At 37.8% G+C, this 27,373-nt stretch overlaps 1 protein-coding gene across 8 annotated transcripts; it reads left to right on the forward strand.

Moving 5' to 3' along the window:
- Positions 1-3,001: 3,001 nt before the first annotated feature.
- On the forward strand, positions 3,002-26,231 carry phldb2a (pleckstrin homology-like domain, family B, member 2a). Of its 8 annotated transcripts, none has more exons than XM_081353839.1 (18): positions 3,002-3,138; positions 7,343-7,411; positions 10,108-11,069; positions 13,277-13,609; positions 15,743-15,880; positions 17,009-17,146; positions 17,512-17,640; positions 17,968-18,123; positions 18,223-18,333; positions 19,143-19,232; positions 19,341-19,517; positions 19,631-19,730; positions 19,978-20,170; positions 20,758-20,848; positions 20,957-21,073; positions 21,945-22,164; positions 23,117-23,202; positions 23,292-26,231. In XM_081353839.1, the coding sequence occupies exons 2-18, from the start codon at positions 7,357-7,359 to the stop codon at positions 23,430-23,432; spliced, it is 3,237 nt and encodes a 1,078-aa protein (XP_081209965.1). In that variant the 5' UTR covers positions 3,002-3,138; positions 7,343-7,356; the 3' UTR covers positions 23,433-26,231. The 8 variants fall into 8 exon arrangements, with proteins under 8 accessions (XP_081209965.1, XP_081209971.1, XP_081209964.1 ...); XM_081353838.1 differs by having other exon boundaries at positions 3,004-3,138; positions 7,294-7,411; XM_081353841.1 differs by having other exon boundaries at positions 3,004-3,138; positions 7,294-7,411; positions 19,341-19,487.
- The last annotated feature ends 1,142 nt before the right edge of the window (positions 26,232-27,373 follow it).

A 27,373-nucleotide genomic window follows, 5' to 3' on the forward strand; every position in this document is an offset into this window, starting at 1 on the left:
TTCCGACAGCTGGAGTGTTCGCGTCGGATTCTGTTCCACCCATATCTTGTACTGCCTTTTGGGCAGCTTGCTGACATAGAGTACTGTTGAGCTTTTGGTGACCAGAGTTCAAGTCCCAGCTAATAGACTTTTCCTGATCCCGTCTCCCCTCACTCTCTCCCACTTCGCTTCCTATCTACATACTCTCTTATCATCATAAAAGACAAAAACGCCAAGGAATAAATCTTTAAACTGATGCTGGTTAAGCTCCATCCACACACAGAATAGAATCAGCATCTTTAGCCTTGTGGGCAGTGTACTGACATATAGCACCGTCATTTTTTGGGGGACCTGAGTTCAAGTCCTAGCCTGGGATCTAACCATGCTTGCCTACGGCCTAAGAGAGAAATCAAAACAAACGACAGCAATGAATCACTTCCTGTCCAGTGATACCTCTCATGCCTGACACACCACAGTTAACATCTCTCTCCCTCTTGCATTCTTTGTTCTTTGATTTTCTGTCATATGTTTAGCAGAGTCTATACATAAACTCTCTTTTTCATTCTCTTTTGCCGTCTCTTTTTCTTCCTGCGTTTGCTGATCACAGTGATATGAGATCACACTTTTCTGTGTGACTCCAGATTTCCAGAGAATGTTTCAGTGTTTAATAGTTGATTAGTCACACACCCCTTCTCCTCCCTCTCAATCTCTTATCCTCTTCGTCTCACTTTATTTTTCTTAAGGGTCAGTAACTAACTGTGGGACTATGTGTCCTAAAGTACTCAGGTAAATATTTAGAGCACTCGTAGACGTCATAAGATGTAGATAAGCATACACAGATAGTGAGACTTGCAAGTTTTGAAATTCCCATGCTTTAACATTAGAGACAGATATATTAAGGCATTCCTAAGCTTACTTGCTGTTTCATGCATGTCCAACAGGCCAGTGTGTGATATCTGTTTTTTTTTTTTTTTTTACTGTCTCCGTGCGTGGCTAACAAGTGAGAAAAAATATACAAAACTGCATCTGGTATATATCTAGTTTAACTATAAGTGTATTCAGAATGAATGTTTATAATTGTGTTTATCCGCATTTGTTCATGTGCTATGAGTGCATGAATATGGGGATGTCTGTGTTTAAGTGTGTTGAAATGTGTAGCCGAGGTCTGGAAGTAATCAGAGTTGCTGGGCAGCACTCCAGCGCCCCCTCCCCATGATGCAACTGGAGCTCTGAGAGTGATGGAGAACAGAGTGCCCGCTGGGCAGCAGGAGGAGGGGACCGTCTTTCCTTCTCTTCCCCCCACCCTCCTCTCAGCTGTACGCCGTTACACTGGAGGAAATTTACAATGGAAAATATGCCAATGCACTCTCTTCATGGATTTAATGCAAGGTCAAGCAGAAGATTTGCAACCAGTGAAACACACACACACACACACAAAATTGCTTGTTTTGGATTGGCCAAAACTTCCCTTTTACAGAAAATGTATAGTCTTCAAAAAAGGGAAATTCTACTTTGCACTTTTTTTTAAACTACTTTTGGCTAAGAACTTGAACACGTTTCAATTATTATCTAAAAGTATGTTATAGGTTTTAATACAAAGTTAATTACTGTATAATTATTACACACACACACACACACACACACACACACACACACACACACACACACACACACACACACACACACACACACACACACACACACACACACACAAACAGGCGCACATATCTTTGTGGGGACTCTCCATAGACGTAATGGTTTTTATACAGTACAAACTGTATATAATGTCCCCTTACACTAACCCTACCCCTAAACCTACCCATCACAGGAAACTTTCTGCATTTTTACATTTTCAAAAAAATATCTTTTAGTATGTTTATTAACCCATTTCCCTCATGGGGACCGCTGGCTGGTCCCCACAATGGAGGTGATCTCAGGTTTTACTATCCTTGTGGGGCCATTTGGTTCCCACAATGTAATATAAACAAACACACACACACACACACACACACACACACACACACAGACATGTTGTGTTTTCATGTTTTATGGGAACTTTCCATAGACATAAGGATTTTTATACTACAAACGGTATATTCTATCGCCTAAAAACATTACTTAGTATGATTTATAAGCTGTTTTCCTCAAATGTCCGCACAAGGACAGTGATTTAGGATATTGCTATCTTTGTGGGGACATTTTGTCCCCATAATGTAGGGTTTACCAGGCCACACACACACAAACACACACACACATACACTGGTATTCTTATCATTATGAGGACATTCCATAGTCGTACTGGTTATTATTCTGAGCTAATGACATTTACTAGCTCCTACCCCTAAACCTAACCTTCACAGAAAACTTTCTGCATTTTTTCATTTTCAAAAAACATAATTTAGTATGATTTATAAGCTTTTTTATTCACAGGGACCAAAGAAAAGACCCCACAAGGTCAAAAATTACTGATTTTACTATCCTTGTGGGGACATTTGGTTGGTGTGTGTGTGTGTGTGTGTATATATAAATATACATTTATATAAATTTATATATGTATGTGTATGTGTGTTTATGAAACCATCTGTAGGACCTAAATTACAGGGCACAGGCAATGAAAAAAAAAAAAACATGGTTAAAGAATCAAGTGATTATGTTTTTGTTGGCTAGCAAATGTATAGCTCGCTGTGAACGGATTGGTATGGTAATTGTTACCAGACCTTAAAGATAGGCCTATGTCGACTCATACATTAGGCTACAATAAGCAAACAGAAAATTGAGTTACAACTTGTAGGAGGTAGATAAGATCACACAACCTCTGTTAGTCAGAAACGTTAAATGCAATATCCCATGAACGTTAATATCCCATGAACTACGACAATTTGTGTGTGTGAGTGACTGTGAGTCACTGTCTGATCAGCCAAAAGTCAGAGTTGCATTAGAGCGCGTTCTCGATCAACCAAAAAGCCAGAGTTCCATAGTATAGTTCCAGAGCGCGTCCCCGCTGAGAGGAGGCGTGTCCGCAGACACGGCCAAGGTCTTGCCGCACTCACTCAGCATCGCGTCTGTCCTCTTTTGTCATGCTAAACTGGTCGGGCACAGAGAGGACCGACCGCGCATCATTCTCCTCCTGATGCTTCGTCAATGGGACACTAAATAAAGGTTAGTTTTAATCCTTCAACTGCAAACAGAGCTCAAGAAAAATCACTCGGAGCTTAGAGAAGAGCGTAACTACGTTGATACGATTAAGTTAGGCGTTTTGCATAGTTTCAAAAGAGTTATTGTAGGGAAATTAATTTTGTGGACAAAAGTCGGCTATGGATTGACAGAGAAGTTCTGAGCCGTCGTGTGCTGGTTTTGTTCTGCAGTAAAGTAGGTTAAAGGCATGTTTATAGAACTTTAGACTGACAAACACGGCGTGACGCCAGTGAATGGCGTTTAAACAGAGTCGCGTGTGTGGTTGTTTGCTTTGCGGCGCAAGCGAGCAGATCGTTGATATTTAACTCGCTTAATCCCAGTATATTAAAGCGATTAGCGGTGAGTGCAATAGGCTGCCTCAGTGTTAGTACTCTCCTAACTTGTTCAGATGTGTTTTTCTTTTTCATGTGCATCCACATTCTCTCTCTCTCTCTCTCTCTCTCTCTCTCTCTCTCTCTCTCTCTCTCTCTCTCTCTCTCTCTCTCTCACACACACACACACACACACTCACACACACACACACAGACACAGACACACACAGACATAGACAGAGACAGAGAGATACAGATAGGCCTATATATCCCCTCAAAGTATGGTGGTAGAACTGTAGTATAGGAACTATAGTAACTAATGCATATGGAAACTATGGTTAAAATGGAAAATTCTTATGGTCAGCTTTGCTGGAATATTGGTTTATAGACCTCTGCAGATAGCCCTAAAAGGAATCAAATCTTTAAGCATGGCACTTTTTGCTCTGTTCTGTCATCACTTTGGCAGGGTCTTTGTGCTGAAAGGCTGACAAGTGCTGCAAATCATCACACAGAATGAATGTGGTTTGTACAGGGCAGATCCGAATCTGGAAATTCCAGAGTTTAGTGAAACTCAGGTTTTTGCAGTCTGTTCCCAAGATCATAAACTAAAACAAGCTGTTAAAATTTAGAGAGCAGTGATTGCACTACACATGATACCATTATGGAGACATATAGTATGTAATTGTACACTCCTTAAGTCCAAGACTATGCTCATCAAATGATGTGCTTTAGGCTGGGAGGGAAGGGAGGGTTTCTATATGTTTGAGAGTTGGTGTCAGCCGGTGATGGAGAGAGTGTTAGAGAGACATCGCAACAGACCTGAGAATTTGGCACATTTGAGAGAGCCTGAGTTATAACCACATATCATAACATTGCAGCTGAATTACCTCATCACCTCGTTCCAAGTAACTGCATTGTTTCAATAACACTGAAACAACTGCCATGCAACGTCACAGTTCACATAATTATTGACAAATGGGGCAAGATGAAGAAAATTTTCCAGTGCTCTGCCTCTGTCTGGATAAGACAATCAACTCAGCCCTTTGTTGGTTTAGAGGAAAGCCATAGCTTTCTCAGGTGGCTGGCGACGGTGAACTCAGGGTGAAGGATTGTGTCGCTGACAGCGTAAAACGATCCCCCACTTCCTTCGCAGACTCCTCATAGGCAGCCACAGACTGCAGGAGTGGGCTTCTCAGGAGAGTCTGATGGGAGTTTGAGTGTTTGTGCAGTGTTTCAGGAAAAGCCTGTGTGCTTACAGCATGTCTTTTGCGCATTGATTATTATACATGTGGCAGAAGCTTGCAGTGGTGTTCTGAAATGAGGAGGCAAAGTCCTCACTGTGTTTTTAATGTTTTTTTTATTTAAATATAAATTCATGTTCCAGTTACACTAATGTTGACACATTTTTCAGGTTAAAGTGCCCCTATTATGCTTTTTTCGAAGATTACCTTTTATGCAGTGTGTAAATATAGCTGGCTGTTGAATGTAAAATGTTTTAGAGATCAAAGTGCACGGCACCTATGTAACATTGTAACAAATTTGTAATCGATAGACCAATCACAACAAACTGGGCCGTCTGACCAATCAGAGCAGATAGGCTCATGGAAAAGGAGGGGTTTAGAGAGACTGAATCTTAGAACAGACCGTTTTCAAACTCTTCGAGAAATGAGGTGATGTGCAATGTATATTATGAGAAAATATGTTTTTTGACCTTTGATGGATGTAAATCTATTGTAGGAGACCTCTAAAATAATTAGGAACCTTTAAAATAGCATAATAGGGGCACTTTACAAAACAACTCTATTTTGATTTTTAAAGTAACAATGCAATTATTGTTCTATTTATTAAAAAGTATAAATCCACATCAAATTTTTACATCCATTCCAAAATAATAAATATAAGAACGCAGAATTTTTTTAATATTTCATGTATATTTTATTTAATGAATTTTCAGCTGTTCTTCTTAATTTAGGATCATCAGTAATAAAAACTCGGTGAACACTGGAGGCGTCATGATAGTCGCAGACATAGAGATGTAGGCCTACCTTTAATTTCACCCAACTGATTGCTCACCAAAAACCCCTCACAAATCAAATTTTCAATTCATTTCAAGTTTGGATGTGACGTGACATAAAGCAGCGATATTTAGTGTCTGAGTTGTCTACTTACTTTTGGAATTATCTGATCACACGCATACATCACGGAGACGTTTATTTGATGTGCGTGTTTACATCTGGAAGATGTATTTTTTAGAGTGTTTGCTCATCTGCAATACGTCTTTAGGACGTTTCCTCTCAGATGTCAAATAGACGTTTAGAAAATGTCTTTAAGATGTTTATGATTTAGAATGTATGTAAAACTGACATCTTAATGACGTCGATCAGATGTTAGTAAACAGCAGATGATTTCCAGATGAAGTGATCTTTAACAGACATCAGACGTGCGTGAGCTATCTTTCACATTTGCTCATCATTTATTAATTCAGAACAATTTGCGAATGTGGAACGTGGACAAAAATGTGAGACGGGAATTATCTCGTGAACAGCGTAATCGGTCAGTCGTACATGTTTGGAGGAAATGCCCCTGACATGTGGTTATTGGAGAGAGCTATATTCCATCCATCTATTTTTATGCGCATTTTGGGATATCGCATTAAAATTCGCTGAATGTAAATGCTATGATTCGCATAAATTCTAAAAATACACATTAAAAAAAACGTATGCGCCCAATTGAGGCGTGCATAAATTGATGCAAACACATTTACCGAATAAATCCCTTGATGCGCAACAAAAAAAATCCTCAACAATGGATGTGATTGGATAACTGGACTAACCAGCAGACCAATTTCATCACACAACATCTCAAATGTTAGATTGATCATTCTAAAATGACTGAGCCAAAGTCTGTCATGAGATGCAAGTCAATTATGATGTATGAAAACGTCTATTTTTATCACAGATTTTTTGCACCAATTTCCCAGGAAGTGACGATTTTGTACTCTGGAACACGTGGAATGAAAGCACTGCTTTATTTGCAAATGTTTTATGTGATATTTCAATTTTGCGGCTAAGGTAAATTCACAACTTTGGATGGAAACAGTGTTTGTTTGATCAGTCAGACATTTCCCAAAACGCTCCCAAATCTGCGGATTTTTAAAGTATTTTTCTTACTTTTCACACTTCTTTTGTAGGCTAATTATAATTACTAGAGACAAACCCTACACATAATTTGCATTTTTGTAACTTTTTTGAATTTATGAATATACATTTTTCCAATTGAGGACATCGCCACCAGGAGGTTTTGTCAGTTTAAGCCCACATCTGGAGATAAAATCAGTAGTAAAAATTAAAGAGAGAGGGAAAGAAAAGAAAAAGAAGGGGAGAGAGAGGATGTGCCACCAGACTTAAGGGGAAAACCAGTCTTATGGATTTAAGTCTTCTGAAAGACTCTGTGGACTTTGCTTTAGAAGAAACTTCAAACTGGATCTGAAATCTGAGCTCTTTCTGGATCTGTTTTTTCACTTAATCAAGAGACCGTGTGTCTCTCTTTCTCTTTCTGTCTTATTGAGCTGATTCCATATCAAGACATGAAGAGGGGAAAGAGTTTTGTCTTCAAAATACCATAGCTCTTTGTCATTTTATGTAACTTTATTTGGTCATCATAACTTTTAAAACAACTGTGAATGTGTATCATACTTGTGGGCTTGTACGTCTGAGGTAATGATTTATTACAGCTTAATTTCCTCACCAGTGCAAGCACAATATTTTTATGTTAAAATGACTGTGTGTGTGGTGTGGTTTCTCCTCAGGGTGTACTCTTTGTCTGGGTAAATCTTTTTTTCTGTTTCAACCACCCAGAAGAGGCAAATCACATGAAGAACATGCTGCCAGAAAAGACTGCAGGACCCGCACTGTCCCTCAGCACGGGTGAGTGACATCTTCTTCCACCTTCCCCCCCAAACCCTCCGACCCCGCACCCCCCGATCTGCTCTTCGGCTTTGATCCAATCTGCTCTTTTCATAAACGGAGTCACTTGCTTGCAGCCTAATTGATCCCCTCCATTATCATGCCGCAGACTGTTTTATACACAGGAAGAGTGCAGTTCAGTGCCATCTGTTCTGCTCTTCTGCGCTATTTTGTGTTTGTTTGCTTGTTTGTTAACCATGTAAATATGCTCATCAGTCTCAATGAATGTTGTTTCCTTCTTTCCAATCACTTTTAAACATTACTTGTAATTTTCCACGAATAGGATACAAAATAGGGCCTTAAGCGTTTAATAGTTAAGTATTTCTAAACTAAATGTCAGTAAAAGGAGTTGCTTAAATTTCTAAAAATTATTGATAGCCAACTTCAAAGGTCAAACTAAATATTATAGATCTTTTTATTTTCTATTCATTTTAAATGAGGTTTGGGTTATGTCTAAATAGTTTAAAACCCAGATAAATCTAGCAAGAAACACTAAATGTAGATTTTATTATTATATTTAAAAAAATGTTGTAATGAGTAACAAAGTTTCAAATTTCACCTAAATTCGTTCAGAAGCAGCTAAGCTATTTAAAGACAAAATAGTTATTAATGTATATTTCCCATACATTAAAAAATGCTTGTATTTGTTTGATCAGATTCTTTTTGCAATAACTTGGTGAGCTTGATAAGTGAATTAAGGAATATTTTTTGTAATAGTATTAAAATGGTGTATATTAAAAATAGTCTGTTTATTACAATAAATTGAATGATTCAACAAGTGATTTTGACATTGTATAATTTTAGTTGTATATGTTTAATAAGATCAAGACTTTGGAGGTAGGACAGTCCAAAATCATTATTTAGGGGGAAATGCAGACATATTATATTTTTAAAACTTGCTACATTTCATGCAGGCTTAATTTTATGTTACATAATGGTTTATCTAATGGATCTTAACAGAAGTTATGGGACCCAAAGTGTAATGTATTCATGGAAAGCGCCACCTCTGCTTTTCTTTTCTTGTCTTCTTTTCTCTTTCTGTCTCTTACTCTGTGGGCTTTGTGTTGGCTGAGAGACCTTGAGTTTATACAAACACTCCTCTTACCACGATGTAGCTGCAGCTGTACAAATGACCATGTTACCTTGCAAATAAATGACAACGTGAAATCCCATCCATATGGCTCCAGGTCAACCACTTAGCTAAAATGATTTACAACCCAAAACAGAGATAAACATTCTGGAGTACAGGTGGTCCACACGCATGTTGTGTGTTCCCCGACGAAGACCACCACTGCTCCCACAAATCACACTCCGGTTGTGGAGGAGTTCTAACCCGGTCCCTTTCCTCTGCTCACGTGCCAGAAAGTACAAACCCATTCTGGCTGTGGTTCTTCCATTTTTAGGCAACGCTTTCCCCCCTAAAACCCAAGGCATCCATATTTGTGTGGGCTGAGATTTGTATGAGAAAGCTGTAGTCAGCTGAGCACAACTTCAGCAAAACCCAACAATTAGCCAGAACACACGTCTGATTTCTCTGTTTATTTTGTCAGATTTTGCAAACTTGTTTGTGCTCGTGTCTATGACAACCTTTCCAAACACTGAGCTTTTGTATTAAAACAAGATCGCATCAAGGGTTTGTCATGTTACAACTCTTGATGGTTCCAGTTAAATGCAAAACTGCTCTTTCATTTCCCTGATGTAATTTCAGTCTCCATTAAAATTTGCGTGCCTCCAGATGTTTCATTTGGCTTTGGTTTTCCACCACTTGATATCAGAGGAATTTATAGGTAAAGACTTTGTGTATATTAAACCTTAAAGGGGTCATATCATGAGGAATCAAAATTTCCTTTGTGTCTGAGAGTCTTCTAAAGCCATACGATGGCTTTTTTTAAAGGAACAGACTGAAATTTAAGTCAGTTTTAATAGATTTGAGAGGTCAATGACAAATTAAGTTTACCATGAATGAACGATTGAAATCTATCTCGATGCTTCAGTAGGCACCATGTTTGAATTTGCACAGCATAGACTGTAAAAAAAGATGGCCGACGCTCCTTCACTTCTCTCCATTGTGGAAAAGTGAAGCCGCCAATGTCCCAATGACGCTGACATCTTGCGCTGATTCAGGACCCGAGTCTGCGCAATAGTGAGCGTGAAGTGGATCCGTGGTATCAAGGCCCCGCCCACACTCCTGCAGAATCTGTACAGTTTACTGCAGAAGAGCTCATGTCGGTGGGAAATAAACAGTTATGGAAATTAAAGTTAAAGTTCTAATCTCCTCCCGAAAATCAGTGACTACTTCGCTCAGAGACAATCTCAGCTGGCAATCATGATGTCACACTCCTGTTTTTATAGCATCAAATAACTAACTAAAACCAAACTTATAAAAAGATAATAACAAAATAACACTTGAACTTACATCAGCGTGATAAAAACTATCTAAAATGACAGAAACCATCTTTGGAAAACATTTATTTGAAGTGTAATTTGATTGTTTAGTTTGTCTCACGTGCCATTAGATTACATGAAGAGGGTGGGGTTTATGACCTATACTTGGTCCAGCCACCTGGGGGCAATCAGAACATTTTGGCTTCACTTTTCAGGACTTGTGCAGCACACTTGATGCACAGGCATAAATTACCTTTTTTTTTTTTCACCAGACACAACAAAATTTCATTCCAATGGCGGCACATTGGTCGGATCCTGTGTTCGTGGCACACGCTCCAAGGCAGAGCTTCAGGAGTTGATGGAGAGCTTGCAGTGCAGGAAGTCTGCTCTGGAGGCCAGCTTAAAGGCTACTTCAGACCGCGGTTACCTCACTTTGTCCCCCCCTCCCAGTCCCCACTCAGCTTCTTCCTATCTACAGGACCGTCCACCCCTTTCTATTCGAGTTCCCTCCCCTTACACACCCTCCAGCAGCCTGAGCATGCCACCATCACCCCACCAATCAGAGCGCCCCATAAGTCCAGTCCCAAGCCAAACCCGTGGCCGGCACCAATGGCAGGACAACCTGTTGATGTGCCACCCTTTAGAAGGACGAAATCCCAACACTGCCAGCTCACTCCTTTCTATGTGGAACGGCTCTTCTTCCTCCTACATGACTGATGCTCTTCCTTCATCCCGCCGAGGTCCAAGTGGTGCAGCCAGCATGCCCTCCAGCCCTCGCTTGGGGCGCAGACTGCTAACACGAGATGGGGAGTCCACTGTTGAACCATTGCTCCGCCAAAGGAAATACTCCACCGGCTCTCTGAATGGCCTGGGGGGGCATAGTCGCTCTCTGCCCAGGTTGTATCGAGGAGACGCCCCAATGCTTTCTTTGCCTCCCCGGCGTACCACCAAACCACGCCGCAGCCTTCCATCCTTGGAGAAACCACCAGATGTGACTGTGATAGCCAACGTGACCAGCAGTTCTCGCAGGGCCAGCCTTTGCTCTGTGGGATCTGCCCCATGTTTGGATTTAGGAGTAGGAGAAAGGCGGTTGTCATTTGGTAAAGGAGGCCTGGGGCCTGGCATGGGGCCGAGAAGGGGCAGTATCAGTTCTCTCAGTGGAAAAGAAGAGCTTAGAGATTATCATCAGAGACAAAGAGATGAGAGACTTCGAGAACAGGAAGTGGAAAGACTGGTAAGAAGACCTGCACTGATCCAAAACAAACACACCAGGGAGTCTCAACCAGGTTTCAGAATTCTCTGTTAAATCACATATCACATGATAATATTATTATGATTTTTATTATTATTGGATTTATTAGTAGTAATTGTATTATATTTTAAATATTTATTTTATTAAATATCTTTTTGATGTTATATTATTTTATAATTTATATATTTATAATATAGAATATCATTAATGCATTTTAATTACCCTTCATGTTATATATATATTTTTTTTATATATAAAAAATAGAAATTATGCTTGTTATTATGTTATATTTTATATTATTATTAATATATTATATTAGCTAAAATATAATATATTTGATTAGCAACCTAACATCTTAGTGAGGGAGTGAAGGAGTCAAAGTGAGGGAGTTTATTTTGCTAATATTGTGAAATATTGTTTCAACTTTAATTCCCTATAATTCTCAGCCTTGAATCTAGCTTTTTGGTTTCAGTTTGCATCCTTTGAGAGAATGTTTAGACATGTCAAGTCAAGTCATCTTCATTTATATAGTGCTTTTAACAATGTAGATTGTTCCAAAGCAGCTTTACATTGATAATAGGAAATTAAAGTAAAGTGTTTTGGCTTTATAGCAGCAAAGTTACTGTCCAGCTAAAGTTAGTTTGATTGATTCACTTCCGTCGCACTTCCGTTCTAACAGAAAACTCTTAAGTCCTTTCTGCGCAAACTTCATGCCGATGGCGTGCACATGCGTTTTACGTGTTCAGTCTATAGGTATGCGCTTTTGAATATATGTGCGCAGGCGTATAGTCCTTCCCTACAAATCCACCCTCAACATACAACTTGTCTGGCCTTAAAATTAATAATACAGAATTTTTATCGCTTCCACGTAACCACGCGAACCGGAATTATCCCGACAACGCTTTATCTGTAGATAGGTAAAGGGAGGGGAGGGAGGCCTTCACAGGTGAGAGACTAGTTGACATTTCAGGACTGCGCTGTCGTCGCATCCAGGCGCAGGTCCTTCATCAGATCTTGATACAGCCTGGATCCGGCGGTAGACGTTAAACCTCGGGATAAACAGAGAGACTAATATTAGCGTAGATGCCATTCTTCTTATGATGTAATGAGTACATCAGGATTTATGTGAAGTGTTCCCGGTTCCGGCTGACCTAATCTATTCAGCCTAACATGAAAGTGTCAAGAGGACTTTGATCTGTTCTTGGCCTGGAGCATTATAAGTGCTATTCACTGGATTATTCACACTCTTTCATGTGCTAGAGACTTAATGAAATAACATTCAAAGCTAAATCAAAACCTTGAGTGTGTATGAACCAGCTGGTAAACACGCGTTAAATTAGTTTTTGCTTTTCACTTAGACCTTTATGAGAACTTAAAATGTTGCCTCTAGGTCACATGATAACTGAGCTAAAGCACTGCAATTGTAGTCAAACCATCTGATCTGACCACAGGGGCGTGTGGAGAGAATGTATGTGTGTTTGTTTGTCTGTGCAACTAAATTAGTTCCGTTCCACAGGGCCAAATCCCACAACCCACTGCTAAGGAGGCATCAATGATACAAATCATAAATCAAATAAACAGTGCATTTTATGTATAATCTAATATTTCAAAGATCAAAGTGCCCTTATTATCTTTTTTGAATATAAGCTGTTTATAAATGTACAAGGTCTGAAAAGGTTTAAAGACCAAAGTGCACAATAAATCACAACAGATTGGGCCGTCTGATCAATTAGTGCAGAATAGACAAAATATTCGAACAGACTGTTTTCTGATTCAGACTCTTTGAGAAATATGAGTGCAATGTATATTATGAGAAAATCAAAGTGTTTGGGACCTTCGATGCATGTAAACCTATTGTAGGAGACCTCCAAAACAAAATTAGGAATCTTTAAAACAACATAATAGTGGCACTTTAGCTTCAGACTATTGAGCTCAGTCAGTTTGGTTTATAATATAATGTATCAGGTAGTGTATGATCCAAAAGTCTGAGACCATTAGTAGAAAGGGCTTTTGTTTTGCTTTATATTAGATTACAAATAACATAAACAGAATCTTAAATATGAATTTATTATCGTAATGTTTTTTAAGATTTTTAAAACCCCGAAACACTGTCCATTACCAGTTTCACATAAATCAAATCCATATCATCAATGAAGCCTAAGACCGTTTAATTTTTCGTTCCACTCTAGGAGCGCCAGCGTCTTGAGACCATCCTGTCTCTGTGCTCTGAGCTGGGCCGGTCCGATCTGTGCCAGATGGAGACTGATTCGGGTGTCTCAGCTGTGTCGGACCTGCAGAAGATCAACCGAGAGCTGGAGAAGCTGCAGGTGTCTGATGATGAATCTGTGTTCTCAGACTCTGCAGCTGTGTCTCTGGATAGTGGGTATCTGGGTAAGGGTCGGACAGAGATACTGACTCAGAGACAGCGCAGACTCAGCGGACACAGGGAGACCAGGCCCCAGTCGCCCACCACAAGCCTACGAAGCTCAGCCCCCTCGCCCTCTCCACATCTCCGCAGCAAGGTGAGACACTGCACAATATGTACCTGAATACAAACAAATATTTTTCTTGTATTTTTGTACCATTACTGATGTCAAACAGTGAATATCACTTTCTGAATTTCACACAACCTATCCAAGAGCATGGATTTTGGGGGTCATCCCAAATTATTAAGAAAAAATCTTATTTGTAGGGCCTTTTTTTTTTTTTTTCTTGTGTTGTGGTATTATTTTTTAGGATAATTAAGTGTATTATGGCCATTACTAACTTATTCTTAATTTCTAATTACTGTAATGGGAAATGAATGAATGATACATTCATTTATTTATTGATTGATTAGTTTTTAATTATATTTAGTTAATAATTTGTTGTCTGTGATGTGTGATGTACCAAGTTTAATCTACAGGGTGGGCCATTTATATGGATACACCGTAATAACATGGGAATGGTTAGTGATATTAAAGTCCTGTTTGTGGCACATTAGTAGCCTATATGTGAGGGGGCAAACTCCTCAAGATGGGTGGCGACCATGACATATACTAATGTGCCACAAACAGGATTTTAATATCACCAACCATTCCCATGTTATTACGGTGTATCCATATAAATGGCCCACCCTGTATATTAAATTAATTAAAAAAAATATATACATATTTAAAATGTAAATAAAAAAGCAAGATTTTACTACCATGTACAGTAAAGAATATTAATGTAAATTATTATTCCTTTATTTAATTCTGGGATAATTAGGTCAAATAATTAGATAATTAAGTATATTATAATGAGTATATTATCTATTTATTACTAAATTCTCATTATGTAACACATGAATCTAATTCTCATCAGTGTAATGTGAAAGAAATTGATATATTATTTAAATTGTAGTTATATATCATTGTATTTGTTGTAATTTTAGTAAATTCAGGTTTTAAAAAAACTTACTAGTAGTTTTTTTTTTTTTTTTTACAGTAGCTTTTGTTTTGAGGTTGAAAATGACCATTCATTTCTTCATGATATTCACTCTTCTATTAATGTAATCTCCATATTACATAGTTATTTCTTGCCACGGTGATGTTTGTTCTTACTGTATTGCCAGTGTGTTCAAATCTAAAGCAGCCTACATCTGTGTATTCAATATCCCAGACTGAAATAATGATGCAGTGGAAAGTATGCAGTCCTCTTGGATCTAAAGTATGCTAAACAGTTTGGGAATGCTGTGGAGTCTTTATAACTGACACACTCTCTGTTGATGTCTGTTTCTAAACATGCACGACGAAGTGAACTTTGACCTTTTAAAACGCTGACCTTACACAGTTTCCGTCTGCATTTTAAGCACATAAGGTGCAAATTCCAGCTCAAGATGGGGACTTTGTGGAATAAGTGTTTTTCCATTGGATACCTATAATGACATGATGGTGTGTTTGAGTTTAATAGACTTTCTCTCAGGAGAGAGGGGCAGTTATTGCCTCTCCTGCAAGAGGAGAGGAACAGGAAATGACTCTATTCCAGGGTGGATTTGCTGTGTATGTGTGTGCGTCTATGTGCTCAAGACACATGTGACAGTAATTGTTGGAAAGAAGCACAGAAATGCAAGGAAAGAATGCAGATCTGCATATAATTTCTCCCACATTTATCCTCTTCTCTCTAGCAATATTTCTTAATAAACTCTCATGACAGTTGCTATTGTTGATCACAGTTTTCATTTAAACATATGCACAGACCCATCCCCTGCTAGATATTTTTGGTAAATGTCAAATGCATGGAGATCAGACGCCATTATCAGACAGATGCGGCTCTGTAGTCTTGCATCTGTTGCTGAGCTACATTCCTCTGCAATGTCACCGAAAAACTCGTGGCCTCAGAAACAGCCTAGTTAACTATCCATAAAGAGCTGTCATGAGGAGCTGGATATTCATTTCAGAGTTCAATCTCATGTCAAGTCTGAATGTCTGTTTTTGTTTTTAACTTAATCTTTTCAGATCATCATGTAATTGTGATTTGTTTGTTATATCAGTCAAGAAACAATGAACAATGCAGGAGTTCTAAACAAACACTGAATTGTCCAATCATCATCCAGGACTTAAACCAATCATCTTATAAAGTGCATTGTCTTTTAAAGTATGCCTGCAGCCTGATCTCTAATGTTTTTTTTTAAGCAGGTATCTGAAGACAGGCAGCTGAGGCAGGAAGTGACACGTATAGAAGAGGAGAGGATTCAGGTGTTTAACAACATTGAAGAACTTGAACAGAAGATCCGAGATCTAGACACACAGATGGACGAGTCTATCAGAGAGGTGTGTGTGCTTAAATGAAAAGCTTTATGTGTTTTAAAGTGAGGTAACATGTATGATAAGCATTCCTGTAGCTCAAACAGTAGAGCGTGGCGCTAGCAACTCCAAGCTCATGGGCTCGATTCCCAGAAATTGCAAGCCGTTTCGAATAAAAGCATTTGCCAAAAGCATTACTGTAAATGTCTCTCACGGACTGATTTCTAGATCAAATGAATTAGTTTATTCCTCAACGATGTTATTTTAGTTATATTTTTATATAATATTATAGTATTTATTAATATTTTGAATTAACTTTTTTTATATACATTTAAATCTTAGTTTTAGTAATTTTATATACTATTGTCATTTTTATTCATTTTTTATTTTTCTATACAGTTTAAGTAATTTTAGTACTTATTTCAATAAGTTGCAATTAGTAATTAGTAATTCAACTAGTATTTAAAACGCATTTCAATTAGTTGCCATGGCAACATTTATAATTTTAGTTTGAAGTTTAAGTTAATTTTTCATTTATTTCAGCTTTATTTCAATTACCAAAAACAAATTTTAAATAGTTTTAGTTAACAGTAAGGCTGCCCCAACTAAAGATTTTTCTAGTCGACTAGTAGTCGTTAATTTTTAAGCCATAGTCGGGATAAATAGCCTATTCTGCGCTCAAGCGCACACATAAAGCTTGCCGCAGAGCAAAAGAAATGATCATGAATGTGTTAGAAAAAAATAGCAAGGAGACATTTTAATTATTTATTAACCCTATAAACCTGAAGGGTACTGCCTGCGGTATATATGTGCATAGTATGTGCCTAAATAACAATACACATTTATCTAGGTTAACGTTAGAGCAAGTGGCCAACTAAAGTTGCTACTACTTACATGTTTCAAATGACAAGCCATATATGAGGTTGATGGATGTTAGGCGAACGTTTGGATTTCCTGCCTGACGTACTGTAATTACCCGCCGTTAACATGGCGTCCCTCACGGACTGCGTGACTTTTTTTTTCTGCGACTAATCGACTAATACAATTTTGGTCGTCTAACGTTTAGTCGACTATTAAGGGGCAGCCCTAGTTAACAGTAAGAACACTGTTCTTGAGGAAATAAAGTCAATAAACACTGTCTTGATCTCTTCTTAGATGGAGGTGGAGAGAGCTCTTTTAGATGGCGAGCAGGAGGCAGAGGTCACTCAGCTACAGAGCGATAAAGAAATGCTGGAGCAGCTCAACCAAAAAATGGGGAACATGGAGAAAAATGCTCAAAGAAATCAAACTCGGGTAACCATCAGTTGACAATGTATTTGTACAGCTTGAAAAGATTGAAAATAGTATATCAAAACCTCAGGACGAAGTCTCCAAAAAGGCAATCAAGAGGGTCTCAATTATCTACCGTACGTAGTGTGAACGTTTTTACACAGAAATCATGATTCATGAATTTAAATTTAAGCAAACATGTACTCCATTATTAGTGAATTACACCCACCAATGTCACATCTACTTACCTTTTTTTTCCCAGTTTACCTCTTCCTTGCTCTAACCCAACCTTGCAATTTCTCTATTTCTCTGTCTGTCATATTTGTGTCCATCTCACCACTGTTTGCTCTGTATGTGTATGTCATCCATACGCGTCGCCACTGCTATAGGACAAAGCCCTGTTGGAGGCTGAGAGAGTTAAAGTAGAGAGGCTAGCTGAGCTGATTTCAGAGCAGAAGACCCAGTTGGACACCTGTCCTGAAGCACTGAAGGAGCAGCTACAGATTCAGCTATCCAGGGTCAGTCAGTTACCGTGGTCTCCCCCGTGTCTGCTCCCACCTATGCGGCCAACTATTCTGCTGTCTGTCTCTCACAAACACTTCCTGTTGTGTTTTTTCCTCTCTGCAACAGTTCTGGAAATACCATTTTTTCTTGTTGGTAGGCCTTTCTTCTCTGTGTTTTAACATACCCAAATTTCCTGAGACTTTGACTTTTAGTCACTTTTCTGTTTAGAACAATCTTGTGAATTATTGCTGAATGTTCAGTTAGTTTAGTTTGGACTTACATCATGTAAAAAAAATGCAGTATATTGCCTCATGCTAAGTGTTGTTGGCTTTTTTTGGTAGGACACTGATGCTTTAGAAGCGGAAACAAAGCATTTTGAAGATTTGGAGTTTCAGCAGCTGGAAAAAGAAAGCCGTCAAGATGAAGAGAAGGAGACGCAGACGCAGCAACTCCTCAGAGAGATTGCAGAATATCAGAGATCTGTTGTCACTCGCAAGGTGTGTGTAGATGATTTTAACCTTGGAGTGTTTGTGTGTGGTCAAAGAGCTTTTTATAATCGTATTTTTCCCTCTGTACACAAACTGTTTGCATTAAAGGAGAGGCTACTTACCCTGAAGAAGCAGTCGACCCAGATTACCCAGCAGGCACAGCGGGAAAAGGAGAACTTCTTGAAAGAGAAGAGCAACCTCACTTATATGCTGCAAAGGGTGAGTGTGTATATATACACAGACAAGTATAATATATTTACTTACAATATACACAGTGATTATTATGTTTCTAGCGTATGTTTGGCAACAGTTCTTCTAACCCTAATTGATGGAGTGTGCAGCTTTTCATTTTTTAACACAACCATGTCATGGCCACATTCCAGGATGACAATGTCAAGATGCATTTGGCTCTAATTGTGAAAGAATGATTGGGAGGGAGCATGAAGAATTATTTTCACACATGAATTGGAACTTCTGATTCCAGACCTTAAATTTATTGAAAGTCTTTGGGATGTGCTGGATACAGAGTGCTTGACACTTTACATTGTCAATACAAGATCTTGACCAAAAACTGAGGCAGCTCTTGATATAAATAAATGTTGTGATGTTATTTCCATCAAGAGGTGCATTCATTTTTGTCTTTCTACATAGTTGTTTAAGAAATGAAATCATAAACTCTTAAGCATTTGCCTATTCAAATCAGCAGTTTATTTATTTTTTGGCAAGGCAGTATATTATTGTAATTGAATGTAATCATTTAATACAGTATCAAACCAAGTGGTATCTGCAAAAAAGACAATACAATATGATGTTTCTCAGACCTAACTTCTCTATTTATTTATTTTTAGCTATTTTAGACATGTTCCACTAACTACAAAATGACCTATACATGTATAAACTTGAAATATTTTCTTGAAAATTGTTTTCTTGAAAATGGAAAATTTCATGTGGTTTATTATTTTGCTATCTAATGCAAGATTATTCATACATGTCTACACATTTCTTAATGGTCTCTAATTCCTCTTCAGGAACGGGAAAACCTTTCATCTCTAGAGAGGAAGTACTCTGAGCTGACAGGTGGTCAGGCATTTCCTCTTAACCCTGTGTCCATGAAGGAGGTATTGCAAACCAATTCTATGAGTAAAGAAGAAACTAAGCTCAGGAATGACAAAAACGTTTTTTTCAATATTGAAAGACTATTTTATCTTTCTGTTTGAATATTCCAGCACTTTCGCTCTCTGGAGGAGAGGAGGCGGAGTAATTGCGGTAAAGAGGGCGGAGTTCTGCTGAGTGACAGTGGAATGTCCCGTAAAAGAGAGAGGCAGAGCTCCGGAACCTTAAACTCTGCCCTTAATCGCAGTCTGTCTCCCAAGGTCAGACAACAGATACGGCACATCGGAAAAGTATTTTATACAATCTTAAAAGAGCAATTTACATTTAAAATTTCAGTGCTCATGGTTTTATGTGGAAGGTAGGTTTAAATGGTCTCTTTTGCTCTGTATTTTTAATTCTGTAGCCCCATATGCCGCTGTCTCAAAGCTCTAGCTGTGGTAGTGTACTCCCCCGCACCCTGTCTGTCACCTCCCGTGATCTGGACACTCGCCGTCTGCTCAAGGGTCACACACTGGTTCATCTCATGACACTGACATTTCTACAGTTCTACAAGTTTTAAGCATATAAAAAAAATATATATATATATATATATACACATCCATATTTCTGAAATCTGTTAAGCATATTTATTTGTATTAATTAAACATATGCACATAAATAATATATCAAATTATTTATTTAAATTTAAACTTTTAAATTATTATTATTATTATTATTTATTTTTTATTCTTTTCTCCTTTGGTCTTGCAGCTGGTCAAATGTATCTGAATGACGAGAGGCAGAGAATGAGTGAGATGTCCAATAGAGCGGTTTCTGAGACAAACGTCTTCCTGGAGCCATTCCACTACCTGGATAACGGACACAACTTTGACACAATGAGCGTGGACAGTACAGAAAGCCTGGAGACCAGCATTTCCGCCTGTTCACCGGACAACATCTCAAGGTGAGACCAAGACTTTGATGAAGATCAGGATAAGTCTTTTCTGACCATTCAAATTGTATTTTTTTTGCATCCAGTTTTTTAGCATTTAGATGTTACAGATACTTGCTGGAAACAAACAAACCCCTGCCTTCATTGCTCCTCCCTAAAATAACAAACACAATATTTTTGCTTGTTACACAGTAACATCCACTTTAAATGCAACTTTATAAAGTAACTCTATCATTATATTGTTGGGATTAACATGTGTCAAGTAAGTGTGTGTATCTGTATTTTGTGATCTGTGAGAGTTTAAATGTATTTATTACTGTTTATAAGGATGCTGTATAGACAGAAGTCTGCCTTTAAGTAGCCCAGATAAACACACATCCTGTGTGAGGAATTTTTATTGCATTCCAAGGTCGTTCCAAGTAGCTGAACCTTAAGATGCTCTGGAACGCATTGCCAAATGAGGTTAAGGGTTTACACCTCTGATTTTATTGGACAATACATTATTTTTTTACTAGATTTTTACTAGAAAAATCTTATTAAGACCTGAAAATCATCAGTTTAAAACACTAACAAAAAGTGTGTGTGTGTGGTCTGTACAGCGCCAGCACAGCTAACATGGTGAAGATAGAGGAGATGGAGCGCATGCTAAGAGAAGCTCAAGCTGAGAAGAACAGACTGCTGGAGCACAGGGTACATCGGTCTCTTTTTTAACTTTCTTCTCTGCATCTGCATGTTTATAAAAAAAATTCCAATATACAGATGAATGAAATCAGAATGTGTTTTCTTTCTCCTCTGCAGGAGCGGGAGATGGAGTTGCGCAGACAGGCTCTTGAAGACGAGAGGAGGAGGAGGGAGGACTTGGAAAGGAGACTGCAGGAAGAGACAAACCGTCGACAGAAACTAGTGGAGAGAGAGGTGAATCTCAGGGAGAGAGACATAGAGACAAGTGGACATGGAAGAGAGGAAGATTAAACTTACAGCATTTAATGCAATTCAAAACTCTTGATTATGGATGCACTGATTTAGAAAATAATCTATTATAAGCACACACAATGGGTAAACAAGAATAAATACAAATAAATATTCGAAGATAACAATTTTCATTAGTAATATTTGTACTTCTAAACCTTAAAACCTACTTCTTCTTCTTACCAATTTTTGATAGATTCTAATTATAGATTATGCATCATAAAAGCCTCAATCTGTTTTTTTGTTTGTTTGTTTGTTTGTTTTTTAAATCTATGACATAAGTCGCAGAATTAATATCCAAAATGAACTTTTTGCCATGTCATCACTGTCAGGTGATTTTAGAATTGATCATCCAGAAATATTTTGTTTCTGTGACAAAGCCTGTATTTTGCATCATAATTTGTAATGGGGTTATTTTTGTCCTAATATTTGTGTCTTCCATATTTATTGATTATATTATGCTGTCGATCCTATACAACGCAATAAATGTACCTTTTATAATAATAATAGTAATAATAATTATTATACATTTTATTTATTGTGTGCTTTTCAGGGTACTCAAAAATGCTTTACAAGAGATACAAATAACAAAAGCCAGTAAAGCAAAAGCTTAAAAATAACAAAAGCAATATAATAAAACCAGTAACACAACATTAATCACACATTAAAAGCTTATTGCCGATGGTTTTAATTTGATGATAATCAACCTATAAATATGGGTGGCTTATAAATGAGTGGATCTCTGCCTCTGATCAAATCTGAGACACACTCATACAATTTTAAGACCTTGTTTAATTTTTGCCATTTGTGTCTCTAGTCTCGTCCTTTGACACGTTACCTCCCAGTGAGAAAGGATGAATTTGACCTGAGAGGTCACATCGAAGCAGCGGGTCACCATCCTGAAACTTGTTTTCACCTAGCCATCACCGAGAAGACCTGCAGGGGGTTCTTGGTCAAAATGGGTGGAAAAATCAAAACATGGAAGAAGCGCTGGTTCGTCTTTGACCGCAATCGAAGGACGTTGGCATATTATGCTGGTAATTGCACTGACTTTTTAGTTGGACTTATCAAGCTTTATCAACAGTGTCTGTGGCCCGCTGTGAACTACCATAGAATTTTAAATGTTTATTTGTCACTCATTTAGATTCACAGTTTTAAAATGTGCTTACAGTAATGCATTTCTAATAGAGATAGGGTAAAAATTCAGAAACTTGAAGCGTTTATTTTGGGTAGTGCACTTTATTTTTCAGACAAAAAGAGTGTTTGTTGAGCTGTAAACATTTAAATCGTCCATTAAAGTATTGATACTTTGCATGTGACGTCAGTTGTACTGGCTGGCGGGCAAGAACGTCATTCTCTAGCAACGAAAACCAGTCAACTAATCAAGGATCTTGCCAGGACGTTGCCAGTTTTAATATACAAAAGTTGGTGTTTTGAGGTGTACACGACATGCCAGATAGTTGTTGTGCGATTGGATGGACTAACCGCGTTTGTTGCCCGCCAGATATCACGTGACTGCAAAGTATCAATTGTAATTGTCAGCCTTTTTTCTTCTTCTTTTAAAAAAAATAACATTTTTCAGTGATAATTATGAACAGGCCACAGATATATTGAATCCAGAATATTTCTTGAATTCAATATTTAAATTTTTTCCATGGATGACTTAAACTATTATCTAAAGATGACCTTAATAATAAGTGATGCAAAATAAATTTACCATGAAACTAGATTACACCACAAGGGGGCAAAACTGAGCTGTGCCCTTCACAGACATCACAGGAGACAATGGCTACGTTCAGCACTAACCTGCAAATCATTGCAGATTTATCATACAAATATCTGTTACCCACCACTTTTATTTGACAGAGTTTTACTTGTTTAGCTTAACCTTTGTTAAATTGTATTATTAAACCGTAAAATAAATCAATTAAACAAAGGTTGAACCGCATGCTCTCTTCAAAAAAACATGATGGTTTTATTTTTCTCCAGATAAACATGAGACCAAAATGAAGGGTGTTATCTACTTCCAAGCCATTGAGGAAGTGTATTACGACCACCTAAAGAACGCACACAAGGTGAGCTGCAAAAATAGTGCTCGTTGTTATAGTTGATAATTTTTTCCTCCCATTAATCTTGTTCCATCCACACTCTTATTTTCCATCAGAGCCCAAACACCTCCCTGACGTTTAGTGTGAAGACGCATGACCGGGTTTATTACATGGTGGCTCCTTCCCCAGAAGCAATGAGAATCTGGATGGATGTTATCGTCACTGGAGCGGAGGGATATACGCACTTCCTGGTGTGAGCAGGGCTCGTCTGTAACGACATTTAACAAGCCCAAAGTGACCTTCACAGTTCAGCTCGGCCTGCTGAAAGGATCTGGGTAATGGGTACATTTTCCATGTCTTCCTATCAGAAGAGGTTACACTTTTATGATTCTCATTTATCAGGACTGATCGTGAAGAGAGCGTCGACTGTGCATTTGCAGTCATCCATGACCTAGTTTGGAAAAACTGGTGCTTTACCCACTGCGTCCTGTCCTGAGTTTACAGAGGCAGCTTTTGGACTTCAAAGGTACCAACTCTTGAATTTTTCACCCCGTTTTGTTTACTTCAGGGGTGAGACGTAGAACAGCACTGTAAATAAGAAATCCTGCTTCACTGGTCTTCACACTTCACAAACGTGCCAACTCACAATGAAGCTTTGACATGGATATACCTCAAAGAAATAACTGGTCGTGCTTGTTAAAAATGAGACACCAAAGTGTTCCTGGTGTGCCATACAGACTCTAACAAACATCAGGGTATTGCTCAGTACTGTTTTTATATCCAACAATACTGAACATGAATTTAGAAATGTTATTTCAAATAACATTTGGAAAATGTTTTTGTTAATTGACCTCTATATCGCTATGCAATTTATATTATTCGCTCTTTTACCAAGTGCCTTGCATTTGTCAATATCTGATGAGTATAGCTATATATTTAGCTACAAGACTTGTAGAATGACATAAACAGACTGTTTATTATAAGTGTTTTTTGTACTGACCTATAGAGGGCTGCGGTAATGACATATTTTTGTAGGCCAATCGGAAGTTAGCATCACCCTGTTTCCCTCCACAAAAACACAATAGGGTTTTTAGATATGTGACTATCAAAAGTTAATGATTCTTACACGTTTTGTTCATAATGATGATCTTTTATGAAATTTGAAGGGTGAATACAATCGACAGCAGTCAAAAGCTAAACGTAGGCTATAAACGAACTACATACAGTCACATGACTTCAACATCACCATCACTAAGCTTCCACAAACTCTTTCAGTCTTTGTATAAAAACATTTTCCCTGAACTTTTCAGTTATAATAGTTTGCAAGAGGGCAGTTATAAACACAACAATGCAATGTGAGTAGATGTTCGGCTGATGACGTTTAATGTCACGAACAATCTTTTTCAAGACACATAAAAGCTTAAAAAAAAAAAAAGTGAATTACTGATGTATTTTATGTTGTAGAATCAAACATGAAAATATATTGTGCTTTTGTTCACCACATAACTTATTTCAGGCATTTAAACAAAAACCCATTAAAAAAACAAAAAGTCGTTCCTGACTTGGGAACGATGGAACCGGAAGTGCTAAAATGCCATTTCTGGGTTTTGGCCTACAAAAATACGTCATCCCTGCAACACTCTTACTGTGCCTCCCTGATGCTCAGGAACATTCCAGAAGGAATAATTTAGCTCCAAAGACAAGCTGAATTTGTGTTTCAGCATGATATGAATGTAATGACGTACACCCATCAGATAAGATGCCATTAAAAAGGGTTTATTTAATAGATAATGCTTTTAAATAACTTAGCACAAAATTATTATTTTCATAATCTTTTTGATTGAATTCATTGATTTCTCAATGCCATTGTGTGTCGTACCGCAACTGACCCGCAGATGGTTTTGCTTAAAGCAATATTGAAATGATTGCAGAATTTATTCACTGTAAGAATATCATTTGAACCCTAAGCTGAAAATTTTGATTTTTAAAAGTTTCGTTTTATAACCACTGAACAAATCTATATGCATGTCTGAACTTATGATTGTGTATTTGATATTATTTTTTTAATGTAGGAATCAGTATTATTTCATTTAGAGTATTATAAGCAATACAGAAATTATATGATTATAGGTGTCAAGAAGAAATGCCAAGATTGTCATATTAGGTCAAATGAAGGCACATGTCTGAAAGCAAAACATCACAAGTGGTTTTGTTTCAGAAACCAGATTTTCATACACGCATCCTTAGACATCAAAGACAAAAGAAAAGTGTTTTTCTTCCTTTTTAAAATTTTATCAATATTTGTTTACCATCCAAATGATATGCAATTTTAGGAGTACCGGTAGTTGCATTTTTTTTGTTCTACCATGCCATCATCCCAGTTAAGAACCACTGATTTTTGAAGACCAAATTGTCTTGTCATTCTTGCAATCATGTCTGTCATTCAGCCTCATTATAACCACAGGGCATCTTTTCTGGCAAATACTTCCACATTTTCACCAACAATTTAGGTCGTGAAATGAATTAATTGTAGTTTGCCAGCCAAAAGATCAGTGTTGATGTGCACTTTGAGACTGAATAGCATTGTAGAGGTGCTTTTTCAGCTTTCACTCAGTAGACAATACAGTACTTTACTGCATAAGCACAGCAAAGCGTTATATAGATCACAATAACAAAGTACTTATTTAAAATGTATCATGATACTTTTATATTCAGCTTTTATCAGTATTTTTTTAGATAAAAGCAATATTTTTACTGTAAGCATGTTTTTTAGCTCATTTAAAATGTGAACCATAATAAAATCATATGTTCGAGTAAACCAGATGGTTTTTTTTTTCATTTGTCTGTATTTTGAAAGTGATGCCGATAACGTTGGCTTTGAGCTGTATGTTTGTTTATATGTATGCGTTATTGTTATTTGTGATGAATAACTGCAGAACATGGCTACAAAAATGAGACATTAACATGAACACATTTCCATCCCGCCTCTCACACCTTCTCACGGACTGTTCACCCAGAAACGTGATCAAGTGTGATTCAATAAATTCATTACAGCTAGAATGTTCAGTACGGCCCATCTGTCACATACACTACCAAGTTTTATAAACATGCTACATACAGTAGTTCACTTTTAACATTTTGGATAGATAAATTGTGTTACGTATGTAACGTGAGAGTCCATTTTAGAACTCCTTGCCTCCTCACCACACCTCTCTTCTTCCCGGTCCCCCATTGGCTGACCTAGTGAGGTTGCCATAGCGACGTTTTTTTCAATGGAGCATGGATAATTAGCCAAACATCTCCTAACAGAGAACATCTTTTCACTGGGGGTGTTTGTATATACACCGATAGGGAATAAGACACATTCTGTTGTTACGGCCCGTTTTAAAGTATCAGGAGAGTTTATGACAATCCATCCAGCTCACATTGCTCATTATTGTAAAAGGAATATGATCCGAAGGGTATGTAATATCAGGCAACACGGTTAAAATCTTCTGATGGTATCATATTTCTATGCGTTTCCACTGGGTTTGAGACGTAGGAAATGGTGTTTTCACCAAGTTTCATGTTTCAAAACAAATCTCTTAGAGAGATTAGGACGTTAATCTCATGTTTAGATGCACACAAACTGAACGCATATGCAGATAATCTGAAATCGCATTTTTAATCCCATTCTTTGTGATTATATCTACATGCGATTCTTTGTCTGCGTGTAATTATGAATATGGCTTGTTGTGCCATCTGCTTTAGGGGAGGATCACCTCTTGTACTGTCTAGCATGGCTGCATTAGCATGCCAGACTATATTCCATTAGATTTAGACAATTTCATCCTATTTTGAGCTAGGGCTCAAAATAGGACCCTCATGCCGGATTTATCTTGCGCACACATCTTTTTTTTTTCTCTGCCTTAGATCATACTGCAGGCTGCGTTTGACATTTTCACTTTACAATGATTCGCTTTAGTTTTTGTAATTGAGGCTACGTGATCATCATCATTATTCATATTCACAATCAGACCTCAGGTTTTGCAGAGTTTGGAGCAGCGCATTCTGTGACGGAAAAGCAGACCATTTAGTGCGTATGCCTTTCATCATCTTCAGACCCCAGGGGGGTGTCAGATCCATAAGCAAGGGATGGTTTCCATTAACAGTGAGCTGCTCTTTGGCTAATCACCTTGTGAAGTGGTGAAGACCTCGT

Source organism: Scardinius erythrophthalmus, assembly GCF_964197995.2.
Source record: "Scardinius erythrophthalmus genome assembly, chromosome: 23".
Taxonomy (NCBI): Eukaryota; Metazoa; Chordata; class Actinopteri; order Cypriniformes; family Leuciscidae; genus Scardinius; species Scardinius erythrophthalmus.

Bases quoted from the DNA above. Each gene is read 5' to 3' on its own strand.
- phldb2a (XM_081353839.1), top strand. From the start codon at position 7,357: ATGAAGAACATGCTGCCAGAAAAGACTGCAGGACCCGCACTGTCCCTC. The intron at 19,233-19,340 runs GTATTGCAAACC...TGAATATTCCAG, and splicing joins ACCCTGTGTCCATGAAGGAG to CACTTTCGCTCTCTGGAGGA. The intron at 20,171-20,757 runs GTGAGACCAAGA...TGGTCTGTACAG, and splicing joins TCACCGGACAACATCTCAAG to CGCCAGCACAGCTAACATGG.